The sequence below is a fragment of the Battus philenor genome, unplaced genomic scaffold (assembly GCF_028537555.1).
Source record: "Battus philenor isolate CCGP_79_NKW_IND1 unplaced genomic scaffold, ilBatPhil1.0.hap1 SCAF_25, whole genome shotgun sequence".
NCBI classification, from domain to species: Eukaryota; Metazoa; Arthropoda; class Insecta; order Lepidoptera; family Papilionidae; genus Battus; species Battus philenor.
Window position 1 is genome coordinate 9780988 of NW_027181688.1, and position 26598 is coordinate 9807585.

The 26598-nt window shown below is 34.9% G+C and overlaps 2 protein-coding genes across 3 annotated transcripts in view; one reads left to right on the plus strand and one right to left on the minus strand.

Moving 5' to 3' along the window:
- Positions 1 to 16125, minus strand: part of LOC137924885 (uncharacterized) — an 82924-nt gene extending 66799 nt beyond the window's left edge. For both annotated transcript variants that reach the window (XR_011107617.1, XM_068768271.1), the window contains exons 1-2: positions 14053 to 16125; positions 5978 to 6051 (exon numbers count right to left, since the gene is read on the minus strand). Coding sequence is in view for 1 of the 2 variants with exons in the window: in XM_068768271.1 (XP_068624372.1) it covers positions 5978 to 6051; positions 14053 to 15868 (1890 nt within the window). In the remaining variant the exon portion in view is untranslated. The remainder of the gene's footprint in view (positions 1 to 5977; positions 6052 to 14052) is intronic.
- Positions 16126 to 16738: 613 nt separating this feature from the next.
- Positions 16739 to 25550, plus strand: LOC137924929 (WD repeat-containing protein 43). The gene is made up of 11 exons (XM_068768340.1): positions 16739 to 16941; positions 17104 to 17445; positions 18617 to 18783; positions 19208 to 19477; positions 19706 to 19856; positions 19940 to 20119; positions 21412 to 21536; positions 22435 to 22563; positions 23494 to 23604; positions 24443 to 24552; positions 25406 to 25550. Exons 1-11 carry the CDS (start codon positions 16771 to 16773, stop codon positions 25519 to 25521), a joined length of 1872 nt encoding a protein of 623 aa, XP_068624441.1. The 5' UTR covers positions 16739 to 16770; the 3' UTR covers positions 25522 to 25550.
- Positions 25551 to 26598: the final 1048 nt, after the last annotated feature.

The following is a 26598-nucleotide window of genomic DNA, read 5'->3' on the forward strand; positions in this document are numbered from 1 at the left end:
GAAACCTTCGTGGGTTTATGAACAACAACTGCAAAATATCATAACATGATTAAATACATAGTTTACGATTCTATAAAGGACATATAGACATAAATTCATTTATATATATATAGATAGCTAACAGCTAACCTAACTTACTGACAATAATCATCATAAGTGTGAAAGCTTTAAAGCAGTGAATGTATAGCTCATTTATTTATTCATGTCAGTCGATAGACACCCTCTGCAAGGTATAGCCCTCTCCCCCCCCCCCCCAAAGATCGCACCGATAACCGGTTTTGTGCTGACCGCATCCAGGGACGTCAAATAAACAACCTTCAATATATACATAGTTAAAGTTATTCGCGATGCAAATTAAAGACGTGCCAAATCAAATGACCGGTACAATACCTTGGCTACTGTCTCTCGGTCAGCAACGTATTGCCGGATTTTCATTGACATCGAACATCCGTCTCGTATCGAAAGAAATGAATTCTAAAACCGGTTTCATTTTAACCTTGCCCGCTCAAAATAAACATCCCTCGCTGCCAAGACATCTGAGTAAATTTAATGCGAAGTTTATAGCTCTGATGTCAGCTGCCAGTGGCTTTGTTTGCAGTTAATACAGACTGCAATAACACGTTACGGACAGATGTACTTAATAACTTTTTTGGAATATTTTCGATAAATGTTGAGGTCAACATAATTAAATTACCTTCAAAACTATTTGAGACCTACGTGCAGCAGTGGACGTCGATCTCAAACCATATTTGCAACTGTGCCTATTAGCTGCAAAAGCCTGAAAGCCATTTCCAACTCTTAAATGAAAGAATACTTGCATTTTTATTTGTAGATATCAATTACTAACATAGTATTAAAAGAACGTAATGCATATTAGTTATATACACTAGTATTTAAGTTAATAAGTTGTAAATACAGTGGCAGCCCAGTGCTTGAGGACTGACACTTGCGAACCTAAAACGCGAGTTCGAATCCCATACTGTCTTATATAATTCACACCTTGTGCATTAATTATATACAAGTTTCTAGAGAATAGGCAGCAGCGTCTGCGTACCATATTACCACAGCGATCGCCAACCAACCTGCCAATCGTGGCGATTATGGTATATCCCCAAAGATATCTATGGGGTGGCCTATGCCTTGCAGTGGGAGTCTATGGGCGGAATGATTCAAGTTATATTATCCCCACTCCAGGTCTTCAGCAGCGAAAGACCAAACATCATCACGGTCTCTGTGGGAGGACTGTGCTTTTGGGTGTCTATCGGATGGTATGTTGATGATGATTAAAGTTATTTGTTCCTTTTTATACTAAATGACCACTATTGCAAAATCAACTGATACTACAGACCCTCAAAGCCAAATTAAGAATCTAATCACTAATTTTATTGATTCAAGTGTTTTTAATTCCTAGTGTAGAAGTCTTTTGACTTACATGGTTGATATTATAATGTTCACATGAAAAATTGTTAAAATTGATTTTAAAAAGCTACTGTTAAGTTTTTAGTCTGCTCTTCTCAAGATATCATCGTTCCGAGCCGGTGGTACCTTACTACTTATGATGTTAAAAGAAACTACTATACAAAAGCACATGTAGATGGACACTTGAAAATTTTTATTTAAATATTTGTATTAAGATTTTGTTAAGTGCCTACAGTATGATGGTATCTTACTCAAATACAATAATTTTTTTTGTGTGTTTCATTATCCATAAATAGCCAGCGATGTGAAATCTTAACAAGCATACTTGCATTTCTGTGTACCGACTGACGGGCATGATAACATAAACATTTACATCAAAAGTTATTTGAGATGTTGCAAGTGGTTGTGAGAAAGATTTGTTAGGGCTGTTACAACACTGCGTGTTTTCGTTTGTTTTTGGATACATAGATGGGGTTTTGCTTGAATTTTTTCCTTAATAAAAACAATTTTTCCTGTCATATATAAGTTTTATTACTTTTATAATAATTCCTTTCGAGGAACGAAGATTCATAACTTAGAAAATTAAACGTGTTCAATAATAATTGAACCATTTAAAGAAAAATATTACACAATTGTGATTGCCTATATAGGAGTTGGCGTCCTATGCTTGTAGTGACGATAGTAAAACCTTAATATGATCCAAAAATATATCATTTCTGAATAAAGTTGTTTAAAAAACAAGTGACATTAAAGTTATATCAGCATGAACCTCCGAAACAGGCAACCAAACCGATATTTTTGGAATTAAAATCAAATTTGTCTCATCAATCATAAATGTACAAGTGTAAACACATCCTTATATTTCTTTAAAACTAATTGAATTTTTCTCTTTCGTTTGCTAACCAAAGTGCACTTGAAAGAATGCTGATAGCCTTGTACTACGCATTACCATTCCTTCAAAGCGACAAGCACAAAAACTTATCAAAAATAAAATTTTATTTTGAGTTATAAAATTCTGTATAGCAATTTTTGTTAGCAATACAATTAAACAGTCTTTAAGAATCCTTACCATGCTTTTGTCACACAAATCACATCCATCATCATTTAAGCCGCAGGACGTCCACGGCTGGACATATTTTCCCAAAGATTTCAAAAATACTGAGTAGAAACACTGTCATTTTTCCAACTTATAGGTGAACGTGAACGTCACGTTTTTTGGATCATGGTCTTCATTCCAGAACCAAAAAAATGCATCTAACTACAACTAAACTCTACAAAATCAATACACAATTGAAACAATCATTTTATTATCAGAAAAAAAAACAATAAAGTATATTCTAATAGAGTATAAGAATCTAAATTATATCTTGTCCATTAATAATCGGTACGAACATTGTAAATATTCCACGTTGCTCCGGAACGCCGGTCTCCTATGGAGATTTAATTATGATTAGATATAATGAGATTATAAACCATATAATTATAATAATTAGCTAAAAAAACAGCTTGAAATTAAAAACAGAATCTGAGCTTTATACCGACGAGTCCTAAGCTATTTTGGTTACAACGTCTGCAGACACAACCACGTAACTTCGACTAATTTCTGGTTATAAGGAAAATAAACTGAACCTAAGAAAGGCTCTAAGAAATGTGACGAAGGATTTGAGGCGATGTATAAATGAAATGTAAATGAATTCTGTGAGAATGAAAGAAGGAAGAAAGAAAGAGTTTATTTCTGAAAGATGAAAGAGACAACATGAAAATATAAATGTAAAACTAAAAAATTATATATAGATAATAATAGTGGGGGGGGAGAAGATAGTATAGTATGAAAATAACTCTTCATCAATTCCTTCGAAGCCTTTCAATACCAGCACGCCCTTCAGAAATGATAGGAGAAAGTATAATAATTATAATTGTTTACAAGCAAATTCAAAAACTCTTTATTCAACATGAATTACGTCTCTCATTGACGTCAAGTTAACTCTACCACTTGTGCAAAGAATAAATACCTCAAACCTGAGAACAAACTCAACGGGACAACACACAGTGACTGGTTTTAGCTGTAAAAACTTTAAAGAGGTAAATTTGTAGCGTACCACACTTGTCATTAAAAAGCTTTCAAGCTTTTTAGCAATGCAGTGCTCTTTATTTTAGGACTGAGTTAGGATTCTGATTAGGACTCTGTGTTTGGTACTAATCGGTGTAACATAAGGAGGGGGTGGAGGGGTGAAACACGTGTTAAGTAATTTGGCGGTGGCGGTTGTGTGATTCGCATTGTTTGCCACATACGCATTTATCAGGCTGGCGGGCGGTGCACTTTGTTGCACGACTACCACTGCATGTGCAGAAGAGGCAAAATATTAGTCCTTTTCTTACTTAATAAATAGTAATCCGAATTATGAAAACAAATTTTCTTACTATATTAACATAACATTATTTATTTCTGATGCTGATGATGAAATATGCTTTTTCGAAAGCGTTATCACCTATAACCAATCACCACCAATCACCTGTATATTGTACACGCTTGTGATACTATAATATCCATTTAGAATCACGTTAAATCCATTGCAAATGGATCGTTGCAATGTTAGCCATGACGAAAGTAACAAAATTATGAACGCCCTTTCGTCTTCACTTTCTACCAATAAAAATCAATTCAGCTAGAAACTATACAGCACTTATTGCCGGCAGTATAGAGAACCACAGCATCAATAAACGATGTTTTACGTACACCAATTAACACAAAATTAAAGGCAATAAATATTTTTTAACTTACATCTTTTATCGAATTAAGTTAAATATTTGGTCATAAGACTATTTTGTATACCGCGGTAATAAGTTCTATTGTCTACACAGGTTGTCCCATAAATCAACGTCATTGTCCTATTTAAGTTAGATGTTTTAGATTACACTGTTTTACTAAAAGTCAGACCATAACATTATCAATCTTTGTCTGTTTTCTACAGAGGGGTTACCTCCCAGTAACATAAAAGCAAAAAGGTTAGGTTTTACAAAAATAAATATTAAAACGATTTTCAGTCAATAGACGGTCACTGCAAGATGGGCCTCCCCCAAAGATCGAAACGACCTGTTTTGCGCTTCTCGCATCCAGCGACTTCCCGACACTTAATCTGTTGTTGGTCTACTTGTAGGGGAGCAACGCCGCGTTCACTTAAATTGCAATAATTAAAAAAAAAACAACCTAATTTCTTCAAATTAATTTCTGTCGTTGATTTATGGGACATATTGTATAAGCCATTGTATAGAAACTAAAAGTAAAAGTCAAGACTTCTATCTGGATCTATAACTGTTTATTCGGTAGTTACTTAACGTAAATATTTGATAATGAATATACATTGATCATTTGTGAACATAACAGATTGGATTATTTAATATCTGATACGTCGGTAATTAGTGCTAATTTTATGTACCGCGGTAATAGGTGCTTTTATAGTTGTCTGGTCTTTATGAATAAACCAACTATTTATTCATATTATTCACATAGGATTATTCACAATGACCTCTTGTATACATCATGATAAGAATGCCAGATGAGACCAATTTGATAGAAACTACAATATGGTTAAAATCCCCTATAAGACCCTTCGAATTAAACTTACGAGAGTTCCGAACACACAATGATTTGAGAAGAGTTGAGAATAAACTCAAGACGGGTTTATTTTGTGGTCACGTTTACAATATGTTTAATACCTCTGTTTTACCCATGGTTTATTATCACTTAAAAATCCTTTACACTATAATAGGATTTCTTTATAAGTTTATGGCCTTTTTAAATTTATTTCACGACATCATAGACATGTGGGATTCTTCCTGGGGCTGCTAGGTCTTGTGATAGTAACAGCACGAAGTCCGAAGTAGAAGTGTGTACAGTAATACCCCGCTTTACGCGGGGGATACGTTCCAAAGAAAATCGCGTTAACTGAAATTCGCGTATAACGAGGTTTATGATTAAACATAGTCAAAAATTATTACAAAAAAATACAAATCATTTTAATCAATCACTTTAATTCTAGGAACACTTTATGCAATACATACTCATATTTTTTACGGAAAAATACATCTATTGTCTTTTGGGTAACGTTTTGTTTACGTTCTTGTAAAATACGTTCATAACACCCAACACTGTTTTTAATTGTTTGACAGATGGTCAAGACACCATAGAGAAGTTGATGACTACATTATATTTATACGCACTCTTTCGCGTAATTCGAGGCATTTGAGCGCGAAATTTGCAATTCGCGTTATAGTGAAAACGCGTATAACGTGGTCGCGTAAAGCGGGGTATTACTGTACATTCAATCTTCGCCCGTATATATAAAGACGTGAATGAACAATTTTATGCTCTTACAGAGACGAATGCTGCTCTTACAGAGACATTACCATGGAAGTGTACAATACCGTATGCAATTGCCAGCTAGAGTTACAAATTTTATGAAGCCTAGAGGAATGTATAACAGCCTTTCATTATTCCTGATGCTAAATATGTATTAATTACAATGTTATTATTAGAAATATGACTCTGAACACTCACCGGCGTTCTCCTATGCAGTAGGGTGCCAACCGGGCTCGGGATCTTGGTAGGGGTGCCCCCATGCGGGCTGCGAGCTGCAAGCAATAGAGAAAATCAATAAACTCAATACATACTGCACGGTCTTTTCAATGTATATACCAGGGGTGGCAAAACTGTTTGATAGTGCGAACCATTTTTCGAAATTTTAAATATCTTGAGCCGCAATGGAATGCGCATTTAAAACACGCAAAAAAAATTTTTTTTTTACAAAAATCAAAAGTGCAAAATATGTGTATTGAAGTTAGAAATAACGGCACACGTATATGACAGCACTCCTAATAATACTTAAGATGCCGGTTAGTTAATTACGACCGGTATTTGGATTTCGCTAATTTTATGATGGAATAACAATAATTATAATTATTCACACCAGTAATTTGTTTCGATTTCCCAGTAGCTGACATAGGTTATATAAATTTAAATATTGAAATAATTCTACAATTAATCGGGGCCAAAAATAATCGTTCAAAGATGCGCAGTTTGGCCACCCCTGCATACGTAATACATCTGTAATTGTGTGCGTCAAAATAAAAAATACTATTACATGATATATTTTTCTTGTTTTTTATTTTGATTTATTACAATCATGCTGTTTTCACTCCCTTATAGCATGTGTATCTACGAAGTGTGTACACACACACACACACACACACACACACACACACACATACACACACACACATATATATATATATATATATAATGAAGATATCAGAGAAAGCTGCGGCTAAATCCCCCCCGCGAAGTAATGCCTAACGGCCATGCCGTGGGGACCAGGGATACCGAAGAGAGAGGATTGTTTTTAGTCGGTATTGATCTAGATCGAGTCCGACATACGGGGCACCAACATCAGGCCCTATGATACGTAAACGTATTTTTAAACCTCTATAAAATAAAAAAAAAAAAAAAAAAAAATATATATATATATATATATAACTATTAGTGGTAACCTAGCGATAAAGGGCTGAGATCATAGGATTCCCAGGACACAATCTTGTACGTTATTCACACTTTTTGTATTACATAGGATTGCCACTGATCACATACAAGTTTCCAGAGGTGTACGTCTATGTACCCATAATACTATTTTATGTCCTCCAATGGATATCTTTGTGGCAGGTTTTATTATTAGTATAATTAATACCTATAGGATAAATTCCGCGGCCAGGTCCTGACAATAAATCAATAATTCACATACAATTTTTTTTCTTCACCAATGAAAGGCTTCGATTGCATCACTTAGCTTATCAAAACACCTTACCAGCTAAAATATACGTTTGAAGATTATAATACAAAGCATTCGTTCCGTGTGCGAAGGTGAACAACGCAATCTTCGACATTTACACAAACGCGTATGTCACGAGGCATTTAACTACAAGTTTGCATTCATATGACGTAATAAACAAATATAACGTACGGAAAAACATACACAAGAACAATATTTATTATAAATTTTAAATGAATTCGACAAAATTTTATTTGGTTATATTAATAAATAAATCTTTAAATGGGTGAATGGGTGAAACGGAAACAATTTTAAAAAATGGAATACCATTAACAAAATTAAAAATAAATTCAGGAAAAAAAGGTTACTATTCAATAAACGAATATTTAAATGATAAGAATCTTTGGCAGTGATGTCGCCTGATAATTTTTATTTCATTTAAGCTATATCTGGTAAGGTATACACCTTATGTATAAATCTGTGTTAAACTTTATTAAAATATATGTTGTCGTGGGGTTCCTTCCTTCTCCTCTACAACTATAACATCTTGCGAAGCAGAGTAGAGTCAAAAATGGAATAGGTAATAAGTTGACGATCAATAATAGTTCTGTTAAAAGTTCCAATTTTGAATAAACGAATTTCATCTATTATCTTTTTTATCAACGTCTATTGTTATTTGAGCAGCGGTAGCACAGCGGTAGAGGAATGAGACTTCGTTACATTGGAGGTCTTTGTGATATCGTACCAAACTAGTCTATAGGATCTATAGGTGGGACCGTCGACATAATCAAGGTTGTGGGAAGTCGCTGACGAGGCAACACCGATCATTGTTGCAATCTTTGAGGCTTGAGCAGTGGGCATTTATCGGCTGATATCATTCCCATCGCCAGATAAAAGTCCGCAAAGAATGAACTTTACGAAATTCCAATAATGTTGCAGGGCGTAAATATAAGAATGTTATTATTTATGTAATAAGGCAGTAAATTGATTTATATTAATACTAGCTGATCCCGCAAACGTTGTTTTGCAAAAAAAAATTGGTTTTTATTAACAAATAAAAAATAAGGGTTGATGGTAGAGGGGTGAAAATTTAGGGTTGTATGTATTTTTGTATTCTGTATCAGAATAAAATAAAAACCAAAAATATTTTCTAAGATATAAATAAAAAAATTTAGGAGGTGGACCACCCCTATCACTTAGAGATATGGAAAATAGATAGTAGCTGATTCTCAGACCTACTGAATACGCATATAAAATTTGGTAAAAATCGGTCAAGCCGTTTCGGAGGAGTACGGTAACTAACATTGTGACATGGAAATTAAACAAAACATTGGAAGATTTTATTAGTAACTGCAACATTACCAAGAGAATGTTTCGTTACTCACAATAGGGTTCGTTAAAGCGTCTTACAAAACTTAGGGTCGTCACAAGGTATTATAATTGGCGGCACTGGAGTTTTTAAACAACCCATGTCCGGGGCAGTACAGTCGTTCTCGTGTGAAAGCGAGAGTCGTTGAACCTGCGCAGCTCTCGTATGTTTACAACTTAAAGATTGTGTTACATTACACGTAACACTAGTTCAGGCCCACGGCGTCGCTCGCGCGCGTCGGCTTAGAAAGTGATAGTTGGACATAAGAGCCCTGGAAAGTATGGTATGTCATAAGGTGTGGTGAACAGGCCGTTCATGTCTACGCTCATAGTAAAAATACGTAATAAGTTAGCTACAATATGATGTGGAGTGAAGGTTATATACTTCACACCACTTAAGATATATTGTAACAAAAATAGATACAAACAGGATGTCTCCAACATTGAATGCACAAATGAGACGCTCTTTCCATACTTACAAACGCATCACACGCAAACAAATTCATAATAACCGACATCCTATGTACTCACTTATTTAACATTAGTTGAATAAGTGTATATATATACCTAATTGTGTATATACACCTACTTGTTATATCTGCACATTCTAGATTGACTTGTAGGGAACACGAAGAATGTGTACATTGGAATAATTCCGCCATAACACAATAAAAAGTCAAGACTCTATGTCTGGAGGGGTGAAACACGTGTTAAGTGATTTGGTGGTAGTTGTGTAATTCGCATTATTTGCCACATGCGCATTTATCGGCGGGCTGGCGGGCGGTGCACTTTGTTGCACGACTACCACTGCATGTGCGGAAGTGGCTAAATATTGGCCCTTTTCTTACTTAGTATGGACTTCCGCAAAATAACGCCTGTTTCCATTAAACAATAAAAAAGGGTAAAGGTAGATAATCATCATTATGTCAGCCGATAAACCAAGGCAGCAAGGTATAGGCCTCCCCCAAAAGTAGCCACAATCACGAGTCCTATGTCCACAACGTGCTATGGCTAAAATAATGTTGATTAAGTGTTGGCATATTAAGGAAAGCACTTTTGTACTAAAAAAATGCGAATTTTAAAGTTTTCTCGAACGGAATCTATATAAATAAATAAAATTCGAGCGTTTATATGTAATATTAAAATAAGCGCTGCATATGAATGCATATACCAAAATTACATCTCTTTTTATTTTTTTCTGTCTGTCTGTTTGTTTCGGCTATAATCAAAAGCTATAAAATAATATAATCTTTGAAATTGCTGCACCGATTTTACAAACATACAAAATCATCAGCATTTCGGCCTACATACGCCCACTGCAAGGGATAGGCCTCACGCAAGGATCGATGACCGGTTTTTATAGCATTAAAAAATGTATAATTTGTGTGAACGTTTAAGGTATATCCAAACATATATTTTTTCCGTTAATACACCACACGGAATGTTTTATATTCCATATAAGGTACGAATTGATGATTTTTAACTATGGTGACCTTATAAGGGCAGTGCGACGACCTCAAAACACTTGCCCGTAATCTTTATGCAAATTGAATCTCTCACATGGGTTAATCAGTATTATTGAATACTATTAATCTTCGACGTCAATTTAGGTAAAAATACATGGATACAGAATGATTTATTATAGGCGTAAATATGTGTAAAACTTTAAGGAATGAATGTATAGCTTATTTACTTTCAAATAAAATACGGTACAGTAGCTGGCGATAAATACTGCACATCGACCATTGGAAAGGGACAATCGGCTAATTTCGGCTTCGTAGAGCGTTATCGTCGGGTCACGGAGTCGCCAACACCTGATCATACGTCATCAGTATTGCTGCAGCTACTTCCGCCACTTCACCCTCGCTAACGCTTTTTGGGGGTGGCAGTAATAGGTTCGTTCTTCGAGTGACAGCTCTAGTCGAAGTCCCCTTAATATTAGTCAGTCCAAGGAGCGTCCACTCTAAGAGCTCTGCAGCCTCCCAATCCGATCAAATTGTAGTAGGTTGCGACCCGTACAGAAGCTTTCCAGAACCTTCGGAGCTTCGCTATCTTAACAGAGGTTTTATTCAAAGCACCCTCTGTGCTCTACTCTCTCAAATTCTCGGAATCTGCAAATGCCACTTGAGCAGTAGTGTGCAGCCAGGTGAAAAAAAAATTAAAAAAACAAATTCCAATTTCATGTACAAAAAATTATTGTTACAGTATTTATGGCATTTTCCACTGAATACATCTCCATAGATTTTTGAAATATAGTTTCGTGTCCAAACACTTTTCATACGCAACAATGACCATGATATGATTAAACATAGAAATAATAAAAGATATCGATATCTGCCCACCTCTAAAGATAACATTGTCGGATACACAATGCACTTTATTACAATGTGATAAAGATTACATTGTGTGATATATCACGTATTTAAAATATATATTGTTTACGTGCGCCTTGAAGTCAATTCGATTCTATATTTAAACTCTGTGACAGTTCTTATCTAAATAATTAAAAAATAAACAGGAAAGATGACATCAAATTTTATCTTAATTTTTAGTCCGATATATAGGTATCTACTACTGTTTCAAGATTTCATATATTTTTACAAAAGAAAATAATCTATATTGCTACCTAAATATGAATAAAAATCAATACCATAAAATGCAATAGGTAATACTTGATAAATATGGTAAATGAAGGGTTCCATTTTATTCTAGTTTAAAATAACATCACTATACATCTTTCTTCAGTAACAAGTAGATGACATTGTTTGAATTATAATACAGGATGATTGATTATAGGTGTAAAAGCTTTAAAATAGTGATGACATTGCTTATTCTCTATAATGTAAGGTTACATCACACTATAACTCTACTGGAATGTAAAAGGCCTATAACACCTGGCAGTATAAAGTCTGCACATAGAGAATGGAAATAATAATTTAAATATGCAGAAATTCAAATTTAGAAAAACAATTTTTCTTACTACATTATTGATACATTACTTATTATTTTATTTCATTACTTATTCAACAAATTGTTATTCTAGTTTATAGACCCCTCCGCTCCATGTACTCAGTACCAATGAAGCTGTAAAAGCCTTAGGGCTAACAGCATTAACATCAATAGAGAAAAAGCAACAAATTTTTAAATATGAGAAACCATACATTAATTGACATATATAAACTTTTACATCTATAAGCAATACCCCTTGTGTAATATTTTTTATTTGTGATTATAAACAACTAAATAGCTGTCTATTAAGTTACAGGGATGGCTGACGCCATTGACAGTATGGTTAATTTTTAAAAATTTGTAATTTTTCGCGAACTGCAATTAAATACGTAAAGTATGCAAAAAAGCTTTGAAAATTATCTAAATAATATTTTTTGAGAACATAAGAAGTGGTACAAAATAAGTATATTAAATATAAATATTAAACACAATTATTTAATTTTCATGATGATTCATTAAAATTTTGGTGAATTATCAGTGACAGCACTTTTCAGTAATTCTTTAAGATGGTTAGTTATTACCGGGCAATGCCTGATTTTCAGGACAATATTTTTACAAAATATGACACAAAAATAAAATGGGAGCTCCATATATTTATTGTGTGCTGCAAATAATTTTACAAAGACCTGCATGTTGCAAGCCACAGGTTGGCCACCCCTGCTCAATTATTTCCTACTCCTTTCAGGGTATAATGGTCTAAAATGTTAAGAAAATATTTCACCATTTTTCACTTTTCCAATGTTTGAGGAATTTAATAGATAAAAAGTATTTTAATGGAATTAATAAGAGCCACAGAGTAACATAAAAAGGTTTCATTTTAATAAATTTAATGAAAAAAATGAACCATTTTAGTTTTTTCTCATTAATAAATACTGTTTATGATCGTAGGTCTAAGGTTTGATTTCCGGGATACAATTTTATATAATTAAACAAACAACCTTTCAGAGAATAGGCAGCAGTGTCAACTGCTTACCATAATACCACACTGCGATCGCCAAACTGCCTGCCAAGCATAGCAATCAAGGTGTAATACAACCACCATAAATATGAGGACTATGACGTACAGTGGGTATCTATGGGTTAAAACGCAATATATATAAGATACAAAATGCTGTTTGCTTAATTATTTACAGTTATTAAATATTAAGGGCTCCCATGAGTTCCTACACTTGGACTGTTACATAAAATGTTCAACCAGATTGGCCACTATAATTAATCCTATGATATTACACATTAATTTCATGCTATATGTAGTATTTACGGTAACTTCTTTAAAATAACATATGTATTACATGGATATGCTAATAGTTAAGTGTTTTATAAGTGGGTATAGTTGATAAATATATGTCTAAAATGACTTCTTATCTTTTAAAATGAATAGAACAGATACATATACTACATGAATTATCCTAAATTAAATCACATATATGTCTTTACATATTAAAAACTAGTCTGACTTTGTTTCATGAAATTAATACAGTATTTAACAACAAATATTCTATGAATATGTGGTAGCTTTGAATGTTCATGTTATGAACAATCCTTTTGTGGTATGAACCATAATCAACCATGCAGACCTAGTGCAGGTTGGTGTATGCAAAAATCTTTTATATTTTTTATCAAAGTCTATGATAGATATATGCTATTAATATATGATACTAACTCATTACTAAAATAGTCCTTAGGTAAAAATATATTATTAATTTACTAATACTTTATGGACTCACTACAGCCTGAGATAAAATTGTTTATTATATATTTTTATTAATGTTATAATTATAAAGGTTTCCTTGCAATTTTTTCCCTTCACTGTCAGTGTGATAATAATGCAAATACATATTTCTCCTAAAAATCCAACCATTTGATAAAAAGTTGCCCACCGAAGGAAATTAAAAAAAAAACAGACGAGGAAATTTATTTATTCAACATAGGAATTTTTAACAGAACTCTTATTGATTGTCAACTTTTTTCAAAAATCTACTTTATTTATGACCCTACTCTGCTTTGCAATGTGTTATAATTGTGGAGAAGAAGCATGAGAAAACTCCACAACAATACATCTTTTAAAAAGTATATATACTTTGTTATGCTTATGGCAATCTTCAAGTAGGCTTACGCCTTGCATATGTATGGTGATATATTTAAAATTCATCATATCAGCCCATAGATACACCACAATGACCAATCTTGTACTGTCTGCATCCAGATACTTCCCACAATCTTAGTCCATCTAATAGGGAACCTAGCCACACCATATCTACTGGCTTGTGCTTGCCAGTTGAAAACTTTTTTTTGGTTCTAACAGCCACTGGTGACAAGCAATGTTCCGACCCACTGCCACTTCAGATGAGCAATTATTCAAACTACGTTGACACTGGTTCTTCTGCAATTATTATTATTAACAATTATGGTTCAAAAAACTAAAAATACTTACGTTTTCCAGGTAAATGACGAGGACTGAGTGGTGGTCTATCAGGGTAAGAGCTGGACAGGTCAGATTCCTTCCCTAATGTGTTATTATTGTAATTCTTAACACTCTCGGCCCAGTCCTGAATCCACGTCTTATCACCCTTGCATCTGTTCAAGCTCATATAAGACAGCTTCCCAACCATCTGATCTGGAGTCATATCAGATGACACTCCGCTATCGTCTCTCAAGACTTTCTGTGCATTTTTCATAGCAGTACTTTCAAATGTAGCATCTTCAAATGCTAAACCTTTACTGCTGGGCAATGAAACTGGGACGGAAGACTCACGAGACAACCTATGAATGTAGTCAGTCTGGTCTATTTCAGATTTTGTAAGGCTACAGCGTCTACGAACTGGTATTTCCATTTTCACAGGATTCTTCATACTTAGCACACCAGAAGTAGTTACAGAAGTGAAACTTCCAACATCTTGGTCTTCACCAAGCTTCGAAGGTTTAGTGAAAGTTTTGTCAGTGATATTTCGTACCCTATTCTTAATTTTCTCCAAATAACTTCTAGTTGACTTTATTTGTTTAGATGTCTGTGCAGCTAGGTCACTTTCATTAGGAGATTCATAACAGCAAGATATTTCTAGAACATTCTTGTCTTTGGACACTCTGCTTGGTATTTCAAAAGCAGTATGTGTAGCCAAAGGGCTTCTAAGACCAACTTCTCTTCTTGGTTCTTTTGTTATTACCCGTTGTATATTTGGATAATCAAAAACAAGTTCAGGATCTCTTTCCAAACTACAACGTTTGCTTAGGGAGTTGTCTATTGCCTCTTTAAGCAAATCAGCACCAAAAGACCTATCTATACTCATTCTAGCTTTTTGTTCTTCTGTATAATTGTCCCCTTCTATTGTATATGTCCCAGTTGATGAATTATTTGATTGCCTATCAATATCATCATCTATAAATAATGGTTGAGGTTTTGGTGGACACTTTTTGAACAACAAATCTGGTGTTTCTGACATGGCTCTGGCTTTACGTATTGAAGGGCTCTTAGAGGCCTCCGATGTGGACAAACAATTGTCTGGTGTTAGAATATCTAATTCAGGACTAGAGATATCCGTTAACATGAGACCTTCAGGGCTCCGGTCTGTAATATCAGCCATTATGTTTTTCTGGTAGCTTAGATTATTAAAACTGGGTGTTTTGTGGATATTGGATACATAGGAATTGTTAGAATTTAAAGGAAGGTTCAAACCACTCCTTGTACCGAAATTTTCACTCCTGCTCATTATGTTATCGACTATTGGACTTTTAGACGGTTTTTTAAATTGAAAAGGATCCACTATAGGTGATTTTACCGGCCTATTAATAATTGGACTTGATATTAGAGTCTTATCAACATTTTGTGCAAGAGGACTGCTCCTTAGTTTAATCGAATTGGACACGCCACTCTCTTCCTGATCCGATGAGAAATACCCTTCAGAATTATATCCCTGAGCTTTCCTCGGCAATTTTGCGCTCATAGGTGGCCGCTGTGCGGTCGGGCTTTGCCTAGTGGATCCTGCGGACATTGACTGCACCCTTTGGTGACGCGCCTGCGACTTCTTCGCTAGCTCCTCCAGTCTACGATTATCAAACTTCTTACTTTGCCCAAAGTCAACGGTAAAAGCCATCGGGTGAGGTTTAGGACTCGTGGGCTCCGATGTATCCTGACCTGCCTCAACTGCATCGTTCTTCTCTCCCTGATTGTCCGATGAAGAAGTTCCCTCGTCGCAAACGGTGCTCTGCCCTTCCGATAAAGGGCTGGAAACGTCGTCGACACTGACACTCATATTTTCAAGGATTTAATGACATCATAATTCACGAAAACCACCTCACTTTTGCAATTATTTCGTTTCACCTTTATATAAAAAGCACGGAAAATAAAGCACAGATTTCTAGAAAAAAATATAAAGAATCGATTCAAAAAGTGGAACGAGAGCGCAAGTAAAAAATAAAATACGAACTACGCCTACGACATTCGGTCTCTAGCAGTTTCCGTTCGCGAATCGTGCGCAATACGCGGTCCGGACTCAACTGAGACCACAATAGTCTCTCGTTGGACGATCGTACTAGCGTTTTTTGATTTCCTTTGTCCCACTTTGTTTATCACTTTATTACTTTGGCAACATTCAATATATAACAGGCAACGTAAGACACTAAAGCATTGAAATATATAAAAGCTGTTTAATTTTATAACGTTTATTTTTTTTTAGTTTTAATACAAAATGTTAAATAATTAATCGTGAAGTAATTTATTATCGAAACGTAAAATAAACACGTACAGCCGCAACATATCGTTATCTCCACAAAAAGTTAATTTCTTCACGACGAAATAAAGTGAGCGTAGCATATTAAAAGCTTGCCTTATTTCTTTTCAATTCAAAATAAGATTAAAAATCTAAATATCAGGACTATGTTATTTTTTATGACAAATGTTCTATTAACCAATGCTCAATATATATATAACAGTTTTTATTATTCAATAGTTTTGCCTTGAAGATTACTAAAAACATTGAAAAACATACAGTACATAAGTATCAAATATATTTAAAAAATTATGTGTGTAAGTCTTATAAATTTGCATCGAGAACTTTTTTTTAAATAAAGCATTTTGATGTCGGAACGTAGCTGTCAAATATCACGATATCACCACAGATAAAATATAAATATAACGTGAACAGCGGTTAGGAAGATGGCAGATGCAGCATTTTCCGGAGACGGAAAATATTATGCTGCCTTAACCCACGATGGCAGGCTCAGAGTGTGGGATACCGAAACCAATGTCCTCAAACAAGAATACACTCCAGACCTTCATTTAACTTCCCCTCCGTCTTGCTTGCAATGGATAAATATCACGAGATCGGTAAGTCGCCACACGTGGTTTTATTTTGCCCTTAAACTTTCTTATATATTTATCTTATTTATAATCAATCTTATTTGCTGTTTTATTAAAATAGTAAGCGTATTGTTGTAGTAGTGTCATGGTATATCTAAAAACATTTACATAAAATCTTAACCTTTCCAGGTCTCCCCCCAAAAAGGTGTAAGAAGAAAATCAGTCAGCGAACAAGAGACCCAAGTAATAGTATTAGGCACAACTAGTGGAAAGATTTTATTATACTCTATAGTACAAGGGAAAGTGGAAACAATTCTGACAGATCAAAAATCTAGTGAAATACACAACAATAAAGTGAAATGTTTGGACTGGCACAGAAAATATGGCCTTTACAGTTGTACAAGTGACAATGTCGTGCACGAATGGGACCTACAGAGTGCATCTGTTAGACATAAGTACAATATAAATGTTGATAATAAGAGTAAACAAACAAGTGGAGTCAGCGCTATTAAAATAATTCCACATAATGAGGTAAGCAGTGAAATTTCTTTGAATATACCTTCAAATCATTATATCCCTGAGCTTTTCTTGCTACTTTTGCAACTTTGGGACTGTAAATATGGTATGGGTAAGCCCCCTTTAGGTGGACTGACACCTTATTCAAGTCTCAAAAAGTTGCAGGATAAGGATAAGACTTTTCATCATGGCCACCCTTAAGAGAGGCCTATACTTTGCAGTGGGCGCTATTTAGTTGACATGATGACAATGAATTATAATTATTTTGTAACAGTAAAATGTTGAAAACGAGTTCAAAATACAATAAAATACTTTGTGTTTGCTTGCTACGTTCCTATAGGAATTTGGCTACTCCAAAATTCCTGGAAAAACCTGGGTTTACCACAACAGGAACATTTCCAAGACATTTAAGGTTGCACATTTACACTATAATTGATTCCAGAAGCATAAGATATATGACAGAAGGAGGATAGTCTAAAAAACTATGCTCAGCTTAAAAAAAACTACTAGATAACTGTTTATTAAGAGTACCACCTGCAGTCATATAATCCCTTACCACCTCCTAACTGATAATGTGCTTGCCAATGAGATATATATATATATATATATATATATATGTATATATAAATAAGCTTCTGCTTGGTTTATCTGCCATTGGAATTCCTGTGAATAATATTTTTTAAATTTCTAATGGATTAGTATACTATATTTCACCATATATCTTGAAGACATTTTATGTTTAGAATCATCAAAAACATGAAATGTCCTTAACAGCATACACTGCATATTCATGACAACAATCATTATCATTTCAGCTGTATAATGTCCACTACTGGACTTAGGCCTCCTCTTATTTCCAAAAGGAGGAATTAATCTGCATCCAGTATTTTCCAATGACATACCTTAGGTTGTCAGTAAACCTATTGAATGGATATCTAACACTGCGCTTGCTGGTTGATGGTCTTCAAACTTGAACCTTAAGGTCATAGTAGCAATTTGTTCAGCTTGCTATTTGACCTGCCGGCTGACACATTACCATTCTGTTGAGCTTTGTCTGTTACTCTGCTTGGTCTACATTTCACCTCGTCACTGATTCTATCTCATATCAATCCTGACAACAAAATGTTATTGTATTTATAATCACAACAAAGCACTAATTTATATTGATCTAAAAATGTTTTTCTAGAAATCATCTTCAAAATATATAATAGCAGCATCATGGCAACTGCGAATTTGGCGTTTCCAAGAAGGACATGCATCATTGGTGAAGAACTTGGGACACAATGCAGCTCCCCGCGCCTTGCTGGTGCTGGCATCATCAGGCAACACATGTTGGCTAATAGAAGGCTCACAGTTAGTGATACTTGTTACTGTAATCCTATATACAGGGGATGTTTTATGAATGTAAAAAGTTTATAGGGGTGAATGTATATATATTCGTAGCTAAGTGTATATCCTATAGTAAATGAATTTAGAATTAATAGATAATGAAATGAAAATAAGAAAACACATTTTCAAAATTTGATTATTATATTTTGAATTAAAGAGGTTCATTATTGCGTACATTCCAATAAAAAAATTAATGAAACATGTTTTAGAGTGATCACTTTATACAGGTTGGTTGGAAGTAGGTGTAAAGCTTTGTTAGTGAGATTATTCATTAAACTAGCCCCCTAATTTTAGGCACTTTATGTTACTCATTTAAAGAATTCACCAAAAGCAATCTATCTACAGTATATGGTAATAATAGATTAATTTCCTTATCAATTTCTTCCAGAAATGAACGTCTGCTGTCATTCTGGGATGTAACAGTCACAGAAGAAGCACCACTAATGAATGGTGATCAACCCACACCTAATAAGAGGCAAAGGAAGAAGTCGATCGGCAGTGCACCGCTGGTTCCAACACCTACGTACAACTTTGTTCTAGAAGATGCACCGAGGATCATTGACGTCAATGTGGAGAAGGATGAAAGTGGTTCTAAGATACAGCTATCTGCAGCTACTAGGAGTGGAGTTGTACATTTTTATAGCCACTTGTTAAATGGGTAATTATTTATTTTTTATAATAGCACATAGATTTCCAATCTTTTACCAACTTATTGATTTTCTGCCTACAAGGTCGACAACTCTTTTAGGTTTGTCAGAGGATACTGGATGCTGAATGATTCCAAAAAGTCTCATTGAAAATCTATAAGAGAAGTCTGTTTCCAACAGTCTATGTTCTTTAGGAGGTTCTATATGGTGGGGTATTTCTGAAAGAAAAAATATTTCAGGTCATCGACAAAACCTATCAAGCCATCAGTGACAGTGCAGGTGACCACAGCTGATGCGACGCCGCTGCCACTCCAGTGTTGCAAGCTCACCACCACTGGAGACATGCTGCTGGGATACATGAACAGTACTGCTTTGATGTTTGAGAGAGTTGTGAGTGTTGTTTCTTTATATATTTATTAATAACCTAATCAATGTTTCCATCACAGCAAAAAGATAATGTGATTCTCTTCTAGACCCCGGACATGAACACAAAGACACAAGTCTTAATACGAGGTGACAAGAAAGAAAGCAAGAAAAAGGTGAAACAGACAAATGAAGTCAACAAGGTGCGGTCAGATCAAAAAAATGATGAAGTCACATATGTTGAACCTATGGGAGGAGTCACTAGAAAAAGAACGACGCCGGGTGGACAAGTTAGTATTATTTTTTTATTAATATGCTGCAATCATAAATAAGGAGAACCGAAAAATACCTACATAGCTTGTAGTAATGCTTATCTGAATTGGCACTTGGCGAGACAGATCATTCAACCAAATTGATTTGCCAAATCATTGCCATTGGGGCCAAAAGGTTTCCGAGTGACGATCACGAGCTAATTCACGTGGCATAGGTATGCACCCACTAGTTACACATCATAGCTTAAAGTGCTTGACACAGGTAGTATGTGACCAGACATCATGGCGATCTTTCAGGGAGGCCTATGCCTATTGTTGGGAGTCTATCAACTGACGGGATGGTGATGGTGATTAACATGTTTGTCTATGCAAGTTAATTAAGTCAGTTTGTAATGGAGCCAAAATTTTACTGGCATGTAAAAAAAGACAATATGCATATTAGAAAATATCAAGCAGTGAGAAAAGTTGGTACAGCTTTTGTATATAGTAGATATACTAAATCCCTGTTGTATCTGTTTCTAAATGTCCACCAATAAAAGCAGGTTTTTTTTTTATATTCCTCTGTACTCAACCAATTTCTTTGTTGTTCATACTGCAAAAATAAAAATAAAATCAAAATACCCCACTATTAAGAGATTCATAAGAATCAGTCTATAATGATGTAACCATCATGTAAAAGACATGAAAAGTTATTACAACAGTCTGATTTAGTAATCCCTTAAATGTTGTCATAGCATGAACTTAAAGTTATAATTACTACTGCTTCCAACTTAAATCAACAATGTTAAAAAAATTAAACAACTTTTATTTACTTTCTCCAATTAACCACTACTGCATGTTCAGTATGACGTTGATTTGTGGAACATTCTGTAACCAAACATTCTATATATGAAAAGTGTTTTGCATATGTTTTTTTGGTTAAATAATTTTAAGTTTATCGTCATCTGTATTCTAGTAAATGGCCTTCACAAAAACACTTGAAAAAGTAGATATAGATGATATTGACAAATGTTTTAAAAAGGACATTGTCCAATTGAATAAATAAATTGAGCCCTAATGTTAGATTATAACTAATCAAATTACACAGATGATAATCTAATATATTTAGTGTATATTATGAAAGGTCTTTAACAATATACACAATCAACACTGTGATGCATTTAAACTTTTGGTAATGTTCATGGTATGCAAAACCAAGTCGGACTGGCAGTCGAGAGCAGCCATGAACAGGGCCCCCAGCGGCTCCCAAATCCGTCTTTTAAATAATAGAGTTCCACATGTGCTTAATTTTAAAACAATATTTTTTTAAGGTGGAAGTGTCTATGGAAGCAAGGTTAGCAAACTTGGCTCTTGATGTGAAGAGTAGAGGCAGGTCTGCGGTCAATCAGAACTACACCAAATTGTTGATGCAGGGTCTACATTCAAAGGATAAAGGGTAAATATTGTTAAATGTTATGTATTGCAGGATACACCCATTTGACAAAATCGGTCACACAGATACTGACATACAACCAACCAAGGTAATCGCACGAAACATAATGATAAAAACTGGACAATATTAGGGTGTTGTGAAAAATCTACAATCAAACAAGATACCACAAAATAATTAGAAACAAATGAAACAAATTTTAAAAGCAGAAAAATTATTTTACGATTTAAGTTAGTAAATATTTTAAGAAGAAACTAAAGTAACTATGCTTAGTAAACACTGACAAGTAGGGAGTGAGCAAAAAAATGCGCAAATATTGTAAACACAAAGGCACAAATTTACAAAGATTTAATAAATAAAAAAAGATCTATTTACAAACAAATTTAGTGTTCACTGTGAGTTTTTGGTTATTGATGAAACCATATCTAAATATAAACTTATATAATTTTTCATTCTTAATAGTTTTAAGTAATAACCTGGGTATGGTATCAGGACAATGCCAGTGTCCAATCTGATAGAAACCCAGCAAACCCACCTTGATCTGAGAAAAGTCCTTAACAATCTTTATATAAATATATTAAATACATTACATAAACTAATTATGTAATAGTTTGTTAGAAATGGCATTGGGCGAAGTATATTATTCGTGCAATTGAAGGTCGTTGTTGCCGAAAGGTTATCGAGTGGCGACATGGGCAGGCCCCCATCATGTGCACCGATGACATAGGTCACAGGTCACAAGTCTCTGACCGTTTATCTTGGAGATCTCAGATGGAAGCCTATGCTTTGCAGTGGGCATCTATCAGTTGAAAAGCAGAATTTTAACTTTTTACATGAACTGTTAATGTGTATATTTAGTTTTCTTAGTTATTTAATACTGATGTAAGGTTATTTATTTTCTCAGCATAATACTGACGGTGCTGCAGAATGATGATGCAACCGTGGCCGCTCGCACGGTGTCCGGTTTGCCGGCGGACTACGTGCCTCTACTCTTGGATCAGCTCGCCGATATGGCCACCAGGAAAACTAGCCAGTTAGTGTTAAACCTCTCAATAACCATAGATTATGTATATGAGTGTATAATGTTAGTACATCTATAAGCTTTCAAGTGATGAATAAAAATATGGCTTATTTGCTGTCAATTAATGTATAGTAATGCTAATCAACTGTCAATGGGTTTAGAAATAATAAATAACATAATGATGATATAGTAAGAAATAGCATTTTTAAAAATTGTTTATTATATATGCAGACTTTTATTGCTAAAAGTACTGAACCTGTTGCATGCCAAATAAAAAAAGTGCAAAGATATTTTAAAATGATCACTTTATAGTGATAATTGCTTAAATGAGCTTAAAATGTATGCACGCATTTTGCTTAAATAAGTGAATTACACAACAGAAGTGTTTTATGAATCGAGCCAAAGAGGAAATTATAATTATAACAGAAATACTTTTTTACGGCAAAGCCAAAGAATATAATGCAAGCCTTATTACATTGCAAATGAGTTGGCAAAAATCGCGGTAGCAAGAAGCGTGCGTCCAGCGCCCGAGCATAGCTAATGCCAATGGCGATCGGCGACGGGCGCGGAGATAGCCGAAGTTGACCGATGCGCCGGCGCAGGCAATAAACGCTCGCGTAATGTAGGTGCGATCTTTACGTTACTGAAGATACGCCTATTTAATGTGCGTCCTTTCAGTTCGTTACAATAGCAAACAAACTTTACTGGAAGTCAGTTGGTCGTTTACAGTGATGCTACAACTTGTGGTAAATTGATGTCAGGTGTATAACATATTTGAAATTAGATTAATTTTTTCATAATATTCTTTCAATCAAAGACCATACTTATGACAACAGAATGTTACTGGCTAAACTTCTTGTTGTATCCTTCTCTTGTGTAATTCCAATGTGTTCGTAAATAGATAATAAGAAATATTTACAATTAACAAATGCCCTGTTCCAGGTGTGCAGCAGTTTGCACGTGGCTGGGCGCAACGCTGCGAACACACGCTGCGCTGCTGCTCGCAGCACCACCTGCGCGACTTACACAGCTGCTAGCCATACTCACACACAGGTATGTACAAATTACACACAATTTTTTAATTTAAAAAAATCAAGATCTGGTATTTTCTATACCAGAGATTCGTTGACTTTTCCCTCATGGATTACTTTCAAAATTAAGCTGGCCAGTGGACCCGAGATGATACATTTCTACCTTCCCAAACCTCGACAAAAAATGTGAAGATTAAATCTAATATAGAATATGCAAGTCGTTACAAGTACATATTGCTTAGTTTTAAATATTACCCATTTATATTGATAGGTGGAATCAAGGCACTTTTTAAGTTCTTCGCCGTCGAAAGCAAATACATTTTTGTTGATCATTGTTTTTGGCATAGGCCCCGTCGAGTCGCCCGTGTATCACTGGGAGTCCACCTAGACCACTTTGGGAACGTACGTACTATACCAGGAGTGACCAACCTGCGGCTCGTGAGCCACATACGGCTCTTTGAAGGATTTTTTGTGGTTCTCGATACTATTTTAATATCCAGAACAAAAGGATATGTGTGAATCATTTTATTCCACAAACAAATGCGTGTTGAATTTTACGTGTTTTTTACTTTTATTAGTATGTTCTAAGTAAATTGATTTCTGTTATTAATTCTTTGTTTGGAATATAAATAATAAAAAAATGGCCCCGACTATCAAGAAGCTTGGCCACCCCTGTTATATACAAACAATTACCATAAGATAGTAACTGTGCATAATGTATAAAAATGTAAAATTTGTTGGTTAATAATTTCAATCATAAGTTGTCCACCGTTGGACATGGGCTACTCCCATAGATTTTCAACAACAAAATATTTTGTGAATGTAGTATTTAGTGTAAATTTTGAAAAACTTGATTGCAGACGCTCCCACCTGTGCCAGCTGTTAAATTTAAAGGGACGACTGGAGCTGGCGTGTGCACAGCGCGGCCCCGACACACATCTGGAGGCGGAACCCGTCCTGCAGTATGACGGTGAGGACTCCTTCACAGTAACACACACCTTTTGAAACTTCAGGTTTCATTTCGGTTCTATAAATACTAAAGGATTGAGCAGTGTTACCACAGGGGTAGAGGATTGAGACTAGCGATTGTATGTTGCGGGTTCGATTCCCAGGATACAATGTTGTATAATTCACACTTTGTGCATTAATTATACAGGATTTCCTCTGCTCATAGACAAGTTCGTCGTCCTCTATGTACCATATATAACACTGGGATCACCAACCTGCATGTCAAGCGTGGCTCTTATAGTATATCTCTCCATACATATGTTATGTGGAGGCCTATGCCTTATGGTGGGCGTCTATGGGCTGAAATGATTACTAATAAACACATAATTAAACAGGAGGTTGCAATATAATTATATATGTATATATATACACACACATATATCACATATACATATAATATATAATGTACAAGTTGAGCGTTGATTTGAATCTTCTGCCGATAGGCCACAAACCTTTTTTTGAAAAATTGAATGTTTTGCTGCTTCCCTAATTGCAACAGGGGGTATATTTCGAAGCACTATGTCTTTCTTCGCAATAATTGCCTATTTGGTGTTTGACATTAAGTAGAAAGGTCTCCCAGAGGCAGTTTAAGCCGACAGACTGTTTGAACTCAGTTACTTTGGAAAAGTTTAGAAAAAACACTGCTCGGTAAAAATCAGTAAACCTACAGATAATTTTAATTCAGGGTAGTTTTTATTAGTATCAATGCTTGTATGTATATGATCTTATACAAGCCATGTATATATATGCATGTGATATAGGTGGTTTAAAAAAGAGATGTATTTTAATTTATTTTATATTTTCTCTTTTCGTAGACACGTCATCAGAGGAAGAGATGGAAGCAGAACAGTATGAGTCTGACGAGAGCGCGCACTCGTGGGACGGTGCGGATTCGGGGGGCGGCGCCTCTGAAAGCGGGGACTCCGACTGACACCACGCAATACATAACTTCAATTTTTACGCGTAGTTTTATTTAATTACAAATATTATTGATTGGCGTGAACGCGCCCGTGGTTGAAGTGGCAGTGGGTAGACCACATAGTAGAAAAGATGGTCGCTGGAGTCTTGATGTAAGACATCCACGAGAAAGACCTTAATTTCATAGGAAGACGCTAGATGCCGCTTTCAAACAGTCTTAATGGAAATCTACAGGAACCTTTCTTTGTCCAGCTGTGGACGTTCTAATTGATATTAAAGTTGTTTGAAAGGCGCTGGAGTGGGGTAATCTGTAGGTGATAATGAAATGATAGTAAGATAAACCACTACGAAAATGGAGACTATCCTCCGAATTTTAATTTATTTCTGATTGCTACAAGAAATGGTCCTGCCGCTGTGACGCGATAACTGTAACAGGTTATAGGTCCCTTAAATGTTTTAATTTTTTTCTGTGATTTACTGGAACAAGAAAATTGTTTTTTTCTTGCTATTTTATCCGCGATATTTCAATTTTTTTATCTATAACGTATTGGTCGAGTCATTATTGAATTTTGAGCTTAACATGTTGGCCATTTCGTTTTTAATTATAAAGATTTATATATATTAAAGTAATGAATCTTTCTTTTGTTACCTACGAATTTTTAACTTAAAGAAGGATAAATGTAATCTTGTATTTATATCGGAACGTTACTTAATTTGGTGTCAATAGATGGAGTTAGTAGTAGATCATATGGGCAGTTCAATATGATCATACTGCTCGGTTGAAATGGTTTTATTCTGATAATAGCAACTTACCGAGCAAGTCGAGGTGGTTCCTCTGATGCTCTTGAGCGCTAATTAAGATTTACAGCGTAAGCCACGTTCCCCTCGGGGGTTCCCTTGACTAGACTTTACTCAATGAAGCGTCTGTCGTAGCGATATAAGAATGCAGCTGCCCAAGCTATAGCTGTTTGGGGGTTCCAGGAAGAGAAACTAGAAAAACACTAGAATATCTATAGGCGGCTGTTGTCAAAGTTTCAACAGAATACTTAACGGTTTTTCGTTATTATGTTAAATAAATAATGATAAAGGA